This window comes from Dipodomys spectabilis, unplaced genomic scaffold (genome assembly GCF_019054845.1).
Source record: "Dipodomys spectabilis isolate Male_0828 unplaced genomic scaffold, ASM1905484v1 ptg000125l, whole genome shotgun sequence".
In the NCBI taxonomy this organism is placed as follows: domain Eukaryota; kingdom Metazoa; phylum Chordata; class Mammalia; order Rodentia; family Heteromyidae; genus Dipodomys; species Dipodomys spectabilis.
The window spans coordinates 12,853,139-12,863,850 of NW_024870802.1; the positions used below are offsets into that span (position 1 = coordinate 12,853,139).

General features: G+C 45.7%; 1 protein-coding gene across 5 annotated transcripts in view; it reads left to right on the plus strand.

The window, feature by feature from the left end:
* Sec31b (SEC31 homolog B, COPII coat complex component) overlaps positions 1–10,712 on the plus strand; it is a 28,720-nt gene extending 18,008 nt beyond the window's left edge. For all 5 annotated transcript variants that reach the window (XM_042689648.1, XM_042689647.1, XM_042689650.1 and 2 more), the window contains 15 exons: positions 473–547; positions 801–899; positions 1,252–1,351; positions 2,184–2,362; positions 2,614–2,740; positions 3,227–3,372; positions 4,055–4,228; positions 4,691–4,849; positions 6,185–6,368; positions 7,218–7,529; positions 7,829–7,887; positions 8,164–8,295; positions 8,536–8,655; positions 9,074–9,145; positions 9,631–10,712. In XM_042689648.1, the coding sequence (XP_042545582.1) occupies positions 473–547; positions 801–899; positions 1,252–1,351; positions 2,184–2,362; positions 2,614–2,740; positions 3,227–3,372; positions 4,055–4,228; positions 4,691–4,849; positions 6,185–6,368; positions 7,218–7,529; positions 7,829–7,887; positions 8,164–8,295; positions 8,536–8,655; positions 9,074–9,145; positions 9,631–9,810 (2,118 nt within the window). In that variant the 3' untranslated portion in view covers positions 9,811–10,712. The remainder of the gene's footprint in view (positions 1–472; positions 548–800; positions 900–1,251; positions 1,352–2,183; positions 2,363–2,613; positions 2,741–3,226; positions 3,373–4,054; positions 4,229–4,690; positions 4,850–6,184; positions 6,369–7,217; positions 7,530–7,828; positions 7,888–8,163; positions 8,296–8,535; positions 8,656–9,073; positions 9,146–9,630) is intronic.

Here is a 10,712-nt window from a genome sequence, read left to right on the forward strand (position 1 = left end):
GCTGAAAGTGTGAAAGTGGAGGTGTGGCTCAAATAATAGAACACCACTGGTGAATGAAAAAGCCTCAAGGCCTAGAGTTCAAGCGTCAGTGCTAGTGTATACACACACACACACACACACACACACACACACACACACACACACACACACACACACACACACACACACAAGCAACATTGCCTCAAAACAGTTGACATTTTACTCTTATCATCTTACCAGGGTAACAGAGGTAGGAGGTCAATTGAAGGTCAGACTCTTACAGAAAGTGGTAAAGGGTTATGCTAAGACTACCCATAGGCCAGAGGGGGAAAAAAAAGAGAGAAAGGTAGCATTATCCTGCCCTCAGCAGGATAATGCTAGTACACAGAACTGTATTGAACAGTATACTGGCACAGATATCCACCACAGTGTAAAGATGAGGGTCATTCACATTCATTTAATGGAGACTCTTGTATATTCTCTGATTCTTTAGGTGACCTTACAGCGTGACTCCAAAGTGAAATTCCTAAAGCTGTTAGGATACGATAAAGATGAGCTTCAGAAGAAGGTATGTGCTTTTCACATCTGAAAGATAGCTATATTATGGAAAATAAGAGAATTCTGCTTGAAGAAATCTTAGAACACTTCTTCCTGGACTTAATTCATAAATGAGTATTTTTACCTTCTGGAGTTAGGCTTGTTCCCAATAAAAGGGATGAGGGATCTTAGAGTCCAGATGTTGGGGCATGGAAGTGGGAAGAAAGCCTAAGGCTTGTTTGACTTTACTGTGGGAAGAGAGGTACTCATTAGACTTTCTGCAGGTGGGCACGTGGCTGAAGAATAATGTAGGGTCAGGAGAGAGCCTTCAGCCTGAAGGAGATTACCTCAACAGTACCAGACGACCTGCCTTCGGCAGTCAGGTATGGTAGCCTGGACAACTGGACCTAGGGTAGCATAGGAGCCTGCCTTTAGAGCATCTTCTCCTTGCTAGCTCTTTGCTTTGCTCTTAGTAAATGATTAACTTCTGCAGAAATCTTCAAATTACTCACTATTTGGAACCAAAGTAAGACACAGAGCCTATCAGCTTTTGGGCTAAGAGTGAACATAACTGTCCCTGAACCATAACTAGGACTTTCCTTAAACCTTACTGGGTATTCTTTTAGTATTACCCACTAAGGACCAAACAGTAGATTCTCAGAGAGGGCGACTAAGCATGCTCTCTTTATTTGGTATTCATTTCATACATCGTCACATTTGTCCTTCCTTCTATAGGCCTCCAAACATACCACAGATGAAGTTTCTGCTTCTTCAGCCTTTTTTGATGAGCTAGTCCCTCAGAGCATGACTCCATGGGAGATCCCCATCACAGAAGGTACCTGGGACCTGAGGGAGAGAAACTGCTTGGGAGCAGATAGGCCTAGACTTGTGGCCCAGTCTCTTTTTGTCTCTCTTTCTTCTTCTTCTTCTTTTTTTTTTTGTCGGTTATGGGCCTTGAATTCTGGGCCTGAGTGCTGTCGCTCTTCAGCTGAAGGCTAGGGCTTTACCACAAGCTACAGCCCCACTTCTGATTTTCTGGTGGTTTATTGGAGATACGAGTTTCACGGACTTTCCTGCCCAGCAGCCTCCTGAGTAGTTAGGATTACAGGCATGAGCCACCGGCACCCGGCTCCTCCCACCTTCTTAAATAGTGGTGGGTCTCTTACCAGTTAGAGCTCTTTTGGTTGTAGATTTTCATGCATTGGATCTTTTGTTTGTTTTGAAGGATTTATTTTAGTATAACAGGGCTAACATGGAAAAGAAAGAGAAATATTTCTTGCTCCTCATACAAGAAATGGGAGTTAAAGGCTCAGGATGAGTCCTTCCTTGGAAGGTCTTCTACCAAGGTCTGTTTTCCAATCCTTACTAAAGGGACAGTTGCCCTGCCCTGTGGAGCCAGCACATGCCACACCTGTGATATATATACCACATGAGGTCCTCCCTGGTTTTGAGTCCTATCTTTAGAGAGGTACTACTGGACCTTGTTATTCCCGGGGCATCCCAATCCATTTTGCTATTCAGGAAATGAAGCTTCAGAGTTTTGGGAGCAAAGCAAGCCATGTGATATGGAGACAGAGGGAGTGAGCCCTTGATTGGCTCTGCAGGGACAGGAAGTGAGAGCAGGATAACAGGCTAATTTGGAAGCTAGATGATGCCTCTGCCTGCAGACACGGATGGACTCTTAAGCCAGGCTCTGCTGCTTGGGGAACTGGGCCCTGCTGTGGAGCTGTGTCTGAAGGAGGAGCGCTTTGTTGAAGCTATCATACTGGCCCAGGCTGGGGGTACAGATTTGCTGAAGCGGACACAGGAGCGCTACTTCACCAAGAGGAGAACCAAAATCTCTCCGGTAACTGCTAATCAGGCGGGCGAAAAAGGGAGGCAATTACTTGGACCTTGTCAGGTAGAAGCCCACATCTTGGGACTAGTGTCTAATGATCTGTCTGCCTCTATCTTTCTACTCTAACCATCTGCCTCGCTGCTCGCCCTCTTCAAGTGGCCTGCTCCTGGATGGCTTTATTAACACGTCCCTGTGTGTGACTCCAGCTGCCTGTGCTGCAAGGATGGCTGAGGGCTTCCTTCCTTCTCTGCCCATTACAGCTTCTCGCCTGTGTTGTGCAGAAGAATTGGAAGGATTTGGTATGTGCCTGTAGTCTGAAGAACTGGAGAGAGGCATTGGCCTTGCTACTGACATACTCAGGGCAAGAGAAATTTCCGGAGCTCTGTGGTAGGTGTGGCTCTAGTGTTTGGGTGTGGCTCCTGCAAGGAGGAAGCTGAGAGGCAGCTTGACCTCTGGGAGGCTGGGCCTGCCGCCTGTACTGATGTCAGGCTCAGCCTGGAGGCAAGGACTATAATTCATGCCCCAGCTTCCAGTAGGGACCGTTAAATTCTGTCTCACTGCCACGGCACTTTTTTTTTTTTGGTGGGTCATGGGGCCTGAACTCTGGGCCTGGGTGCTGTCCCTCAGCTCTTCAGCTCAAGGCTAGTGCCCTACCACTAGAGCCACTAGAGCCACAGCACCACTTCCAGCTTTTTCTTCTTATGGGTGCTGAGGAATTGAACCCAGGGCCTCATGCATGCAAGACAAGCGCTCTACTGAGCCACCTTCCCAGCCCCCACATGTCACTTCTTGATGTAAGAATTTGGGCCTTCACTGTAAGTCAAGTTTAGCCTCATTATTAAATCCACCCATGAAGTTTGCATCTCTCCACAGACATGCTGGGAACTCGCATGGAGCAGGAGGGCAGCAGGGCACTAACCTCTGAGGCCAGACTCTGTTACGTGTGCTCAGGGAGTGTGGAGCGGCTGGTAGAGTGCTGTGTAAACTCCTCCCAGGCCACATCCCCCATGGCTCTGCAGGTACTTCTTTACAGGGTTCTGGCTGCTCTTAGGGGAGGCTAAAGGTGGGAACCAAGGTCCTATCCAAGAACAAAAGCCCCTCAGTGTCTGGTGTCTTCTCCCAAGGGCGAAATACCATCCCTTTCCTCCAAGGAGACTGAGCAGTAGCTGCTTTCACATTATAGTTTGATTAGTTTGAGTGTGGATTTTTTTATTAGTTTCTGTGAAGCATTCGGTGGATTTCAGTTATGCTCTGTGGGTGTACATGAAGGTAGGAGACAAAAGTCTTGCATGGAAGAGTTAGTATGAGTGTGGTTGATGATATTCTAGTAGAAATGGTAAAGAAAGCCAAAAGAGATGGTAGATATATGCACGAATTGAACATACTGGTGGGTCCATTTGAGCCCAACCTTAACCTCTTGGGAACTGAGGCCAAGTGGTCCTTCTGTGTTACCTCTCTAATACAACATGGCCTCCTGCACTCACCTGGGAAGCCGCAAGGTGCCTTCCCTCTCTATTCATAGTGGAATATTTCTTTTCTTTTTTTTAATTTTTTATTGTAAAGATACTATACAGAGGGTTACAGTTACATGAGTAAGGTAATGAGTACACTTGATAGTGGAATATTTCTTGATGAGCCACCTGCACTGAGAGAGCAGGACGTACCTTCAACAGGTTGCCACCCTCGCCATTTTCTCTATAGGACCTGATGGAGAAAGTGATGGTCCTTAGAAGAAGCTTGGAGCTACTGCAGGGTCCTGGCAGGGAGGCCCCAGGCCCTACCACAACATACAGGATCACCCAGTATGCCAACCTCCTTGCAGCTCAGGGCAGCCTATCTACTGCTATGAGCTTCCTACCCAGTGACTGTGCTCAGGTAATTGGGGCCAAGTGAAAAAGCAAATCATTTTATTCCATCATTTAACATAGGCTGAGCACTTCAGTGTTTCAGACACAGTGTTAATGCTGAAGCTCATAGGATAAATAGGATCATGATCCTCAAACAGCTCACAATCTATGGAGAGAGATCAGATGTCAGTAATTTGCAGAGCTGTAACAGAAACTTATACTAAGAACTGTGGTATTTCAGGGAAGACCCTGAGTTTGTTGGAGAAGTCAAGAGAGGCTTTCCAGTGGCCCAGATAAGCTGAGCTGGACCTTCGAGAAGTATTTTATCTGCACATGTAGGACATTCCAAGCAGAAAGAACAGCCAGGAGGGAGGTATGCAGGTGTTGGGCAAGGATTAGGGAACTCTGAGTCTAAGGTGAAGAGGCCAGGCTTTTAAGAGATAGTTTCTTGTTTTAATTTACCTAACATCTCTTCCTACCACTTTTATAGCCATCAGTTCAACAGCTGAGAGATCGGCTTTTTCATGCTCAAGGTTCTGCTGTCTTGGGCCAACAGGCTCCTCCTTTCCCCTTCTCCCGGGTTGTTGTTGGAGTTATCCCCCATGCTAAAGAGACATCTTATAGACTGGGATCCCAGCCTGCTTACCAGGTAAAACTTTGTTAATTTATTTGATTTTTATTCTGCATCTTCCTGATATGGTGAATTATATTGGTTTATTTTAAAATGTATTAGATCAGCCCTGCATGTCCTGGAATAAACCCCTTTTGGTTGTAGATTATTATTACTAGGTGGTGCTGGGGCTTGAACACAGGGTCTCATGCTTGTTCAGTTTGCTTGCTCATCTGGTACTCTGTCACTTGAGCCATGCCTCCAGCCTAGATTTTTGCCAGTTATTTGGGAGATGGAGTTTCATGGACTTTTTGCCCAGATTGGCCTCAAGCCACCATCCTCCAGATATCAGCCTCCTAAAGAGCTAGGATTACAGGTTTGAGCCACTAGCACCCAACTTGGAATATTATTTTATACACATTATTATAATATTATTACATTATTATTATTATACACATTGTTGGGTTTGATTTGTTAAAAATTTGTCAAGGAGTTTTGTATCTATGTTCATGAGAAATATTAGTCTGTGGTTTTATTTTGAGCTATCTTTGTGCAGTATTGGTATTTGGATAATAGTAGTTTCATAAAGTGAATTAGGAAATGCTCATTCTATTTTCTAGAAGAGATTTTTAAATTTTGATAATTCATTGAATTTTGATTTTTCCAATGAAAACGCTTAGGCTATTTAGGCTTGGGATGCCCTTTTGTGTGTATGTGCAGGTTTGAGGCTTAAACTCAGAGTCTGAGTGCTGTCCTTAAACTTATTTTTTTCCCTCAAAGCTAGCTCTCTGCCACTTGAATCTCAATGGACTTTCCTGCCCAGGGGGGTTTGAACTGTGATCCTCAGATCTCAACTTCCTGATTAGCTAGGATTACAGATGTGAGCCACTGGCTCCCAGCTTGGAGTGAGCTTTTTAAATACAAATTCAATTTCTCTAGTGGTTATAGGAATATTGTTTATCTTTCATTTGGAAGTTTGTGGATTTGAGGAATTGCTCCCATTTCTAACTTACTGAATTTAGTAACTGACATTGTTTCTTGGTGTTGTTTTAGTGGTTTCAAAGTCTACTGCAATATCCCCTCTTGCATCTCTAGCATTGATACCTAATGTCTTCTCCCTTTTTATCTTTTTTTTTCCCCCCAGCATTGATCTAACCCCAAACCTCTCACTTACTAGGCATGTGCTGTGTCTCCAATCTACATCCTCAGCCCTCTCTTTTTATCATGACCAGTTTTTACAACAATGAGTCAATTTTATTGTTTCTTTTCAATAAACTAGTTTTTGTTTCATTAATTTTCTATATTGTTATTCTTAGTTCAGTTACTTACTTCAGCTACTTTTTTTCTAAGAGCTGACCCTCTTTCTCTTTACAGATCTCATCTTCCTCTCCAAGGCCAAGGGCCATAACTCAGCCCTCACTAGTGATGCCTTTGCCACCTTCCCATCCTAGCCCTTTTCAGGGCTCCATGACACAAACGATTAGTTACTCCAGGGCTCCTGGGGCACCTGCACTCCAGGCAGCCCAGCCCTTGCCTTTACGCCCTGGGGTAAGGCCGGGTGAGTGATTGAGTGAAGATCTCTCTGTGTAGCATAAAGATCTCCAGAAAGATAGACATACTGCCTCCTAAACCCATCTGTTCATGTCTAGAAAGAAAAGGGTTGTTTTTTTTTGGGGGGGGTGGGTGTCGAGGGTTGGTCGTGGGGCTTGAACTCTGGGCCTGGGTGCTGTCCTTCAGCTCTTCAGCTCAAGGTGAGCACTCTACCACTTGAGCCACAGCACCACTTACAGTTTTCTGGTGGTTTATTAAACGAGATAAGAGTCTCATGGACTTTCCTGCCTGGGCTGACTTTGAACTTGATCCTCAGATCTCAGTCTCCTGAGTAGCTAGGATTATAGGCATGAGCCACCGCACCTGGCTGAGTTTTTTGTTTTTGTTTTTTTTTATTTAAAGAAAATAACTTGGAAGTTTAAGTCTGAATTCCTATCCTTTATTGAATCCCTCATGTTATCTCTTAGCTGGAAGGCTTTGAGCCTTTTTGCAGTATATTAAAATACTTCTGTTGATCATTTTGGTCCTATAGGATTATTTTGAGGGACAAATAGGAATATAGTTTAAAGTACTTTCTAAATTATAACTCTCTATACACATTATTAATTACTCATTACTATTAACAGTTGAGGTTTTTTTTTATTTTTGAGGTAATGTTTTACTATGTTGCCCAGATTTGTCTGGAACACCTGGATTCAAGGAATCCTCCCTTCTTCAGATTCCAAGTAGCTGATATATAGGGGTATGCCAGTACACCTGGCTTTCTTCGGTCATTGCTGACTTATTCCTCCTTGATGAGTTCTGAGTCTCTCTCAAATTCTATGGTGGCAAATAACCCATTTCTTTTCTACTTCAGCTTTATCTCAGCCACAGCTGATAGGACAAAAGGCTCAAGTTCCAAACCCTATGGGATTGCCTGGAATGTGGCCTCTTTCTAGTCTTCCTCCACCCATGGAATCCTCAGAGGTCATGCAGCGTGACTCTACCTTCCTACATGAACCTCCTAGATTACTTCCTCTACCTCGTATGGGACCACCAGGTCCCAGCCCTCTGAGTTCCCAGGCCCCAGCCCTTTCTCCTCATTTCCCAATGACTTATCCTCCTGGAGGGCCAGATGCTCCACCCTCTAGTACCCTCCCAAATGCTGGCATCTGGACTCCTTGTCCAGGTAAGTCTTCCTTCTATGACTTCCCTCTTGTGGTTAGTATCTCACTTCTTCCCTTTCCTGTGGGTTGGAGTGTCAGCTAGGAGTTTGGCTTATGTGCATAGGAAGATATAACTGAACCAGACTTAAGATCAAGCATTTGTGTGTTTATTTAAATTTTATTTTATTTTGATGGTACTAGAGTTTAAACCTTATGTTTTCTGGGCTTCCATGATACTACTGAGCCATGCCACCAGCCCTTAGACCAAGCATTTCTAATGTTCCTGAGCATGCCCCTAAAAATCCCTGTCTTTATTCTATAGGACCTCAAGATTCCCGGCAGGTTGCTCCAGGCCCCAGGGGAAACCTCCAGAGGAGAACGGTGAGTGCATCTTTCTCTACTCACTCCCTTAATTCCCTGGGATTCGCTTTCTACCTACTTACAGAGTCCAGCCCTATCCTTAGCCTTCCCACATTGTCCTTGTTCTTGCAATCAGTCTTTACCCTCAGTGTTGCCCTCTTTCCTGCCTATCCACATTCCCTACTCTTTCCATTTCCCAGCTTCCCACTCACTCTCCTATATCCTTTGTCTATCACTCCCCAAATCAGGTCCTATGGCATCTCTCTGTTTAGACTCACGTCCCTTCTTTCTCTTTAGCTGCCAGAGACATTTATGCCTCTGGCACCTATTACTGCTCCAGTTATGAGCATTGGCCATGAGCCAAAACAGCCTGCTGTCTCCAGTGTAAGTCATGCTCCCCCTGGAGCTCCAGGAGAACGTAACCTACAGGTAACAGGGAAGACATGTTCCTCCCCACTGGGAAACCTTCCATCCTTGCTTGGGTGTAGAAGAGTGGTAGCTTGGCTAATTCCTCAGGTAGCAGCAGAACTGAAGATGTCCTTGCTATAATAGGACCTCTTTGCTCTGTTCTAAAGGGAAGAGTATGACCCAGGGTTACTGAGGGCTAGATCTTAGGGGAACCATGAGGGCAGCTTGCCTGTCTTTCCTTTCTCCCTGCTCCTTTACTAGCAACTTCAACAGCAGCCTTCTAAAGAGATGGAAAGGAAGGAGCTGCCTCCAGAGCATCAGTCCTTGAAGGTCAGCTTTGAGGCACTTCTCCAGCGCTGTTCCCTATCTGCAACTGACTTAGTAAGTTTGAGTTCTCCCCTAATGCCCTTCTCAACACTTGGCTTCAGGTGTAGACCAGTTCCCTCACTGTTCCTAGTTAGGCTGACTGTGTGCTATACTTCTTTGATGTCTTGCAGAGTAGAGGAGGGACTTGGAGTCTGGTCTGAGGTTCAGCTCCTAGTAGGGGGATCAAAGCACATGGAGACTTACAGGCAGCAGGAAGTACTGGAGGGAGGGTAAAACCAGAGATAAGGAAAACTACCAGTTCATTCTCTGGCTGTGTCAGCTTGAGCAAGTCCCTTACCATGTGTAGACCTCCACTTCCTCCTCTGAAATGAAGAAATATGGAGCCATTCTAGCTTTTATATACTGTGGTTCTTTATAGTCCCCAATAGTATTAGACTTAGAAGTGGATCAGAATCCATTTCTCTCCCTGCAGAAGACAAAAAGGAAGTTGGAGGAGGCAGCCCAACGTCTAGAGTATCTCTATGAGAAGCTCTGTGAGGGGACAGTAAGTACCTAGCTGTGCTCTTTTTTTTTTTTTTTTTTTTTTTTTTTTTTTTGGTCATGGGGCTTGAACTCTGGGCTCTGGGCCTGGGCACTGTCCCTGAGCTCTTCAGCTCAAGGCTAGCGTTGTACTGCTTGAGCCACAGCACCACTTCCGGTTTTCTGGTGGTTAATTGGAGATCATGGACTTTCCTGCCCCGGCTGGCTTTGAATTGTGATCCTCAGATCTCAGTCTCCTGAATAGCTAGGATTACAGGCGTGAGCCACTGGGGTCTGGCTGTGCTCTCTTGCCTGTGCCTTCTCATCACCACCTGTGGACAAAGGAAGCCCAGTGTCTCTTCTTTCCATACATCTCCCTGAGCTCCTCTACCCCCAAAATGTACACCTCCTCTGGACCAGGCTATGGCACTTCAGTCCTGTTATCCTTTCCAGGCTGCCAGGCTAGGGGCTCGGCTGGGCTTACTAACCTAAGGGTCAACCCCTCCACAGCTCTCAGCCCCTGTCCTGGCTGGGCTCCATGAAGTTGCCCGATGTGTGGATGCAGGAAATTTTGCACAGGGCCTTGCAGTGCATGCCCATGTGGTGAGCTGCAGTAGCTTCAGCGAGGTGTCCAGCTTCATGCCTGTCCTGAAGGCCGTCCTCACCATCGCGCAGAAGCTGCAGGGCTAAGCCAGGCAGCCTCTCCTCCCAGGATGCCACTGCTGCCATTGCTTCACTCCTCCTTGCAGAAAAGGGGAATTTTGCAACAGATTGTATTTGTTTCTCCAATTCCCTCGTCCCTAGCTGCCAGGTATGTGATGTGGTGGACTCCAAACCAGCTGAGTGCCTGAACTTACCCCTTTTATGCCTTGCAACATTGGGCTCTATGCACCCTGGTAGGCAGGGTGTAGAGCCAGGTCCTACTTCCCTTCATGCAATCCAGTGACCAGACCTGCACTACCATGTCTTCTCCCCAAGAAACAATTCTGTTCTAGAAGCTTCAGGGAGGACGAACAGGGTTATGGTCATGTCTACCTCTTCTGTGACCCACTTTGTGGGTTTCCTGTTTTTCCTTTCTGGGGCTTATACTCCTGGTCTTTATCTTCTCACACCTCTGACTACATATTTCCAGGTCTATATTCATCCATAGCCCCAAGGACTGAGAGTAAGCTGGCTGTTCAGCCTTTGAGCAAGTCATGGAGGGTTGGGTGCTTAGCAGAACCAACAGAGAAAATTGGCCTGTTTGAAGTAGAACTTTTCTGTGTCTGCTTTACTCAGGTTGGGCTAGGCTAGAGAACAGATAGAAGGGGTGCATTGCCTTTTGCTGGGAACTGTCTTGAACTACGAGATAAAAACAGGGGGACCACAGTCTTCACGGAACTGCCCCTGATTCCACCTAGGTTTGAGCCCAGCCCAAGGCCTCAGGCTCTCCATTCTGTGATTTTTTTTTTTTTAATTCCCATCCTGGAATAATTTCTCCTTCTCAGCTATCACCCATCTCAGGGCTGCCTTCTCTGGTTGCATTTCATGGCTCAACTCTGCCTTTGATATATGGATGTACTTAATACTGCAATAAAGCTGCTTTGATTTGT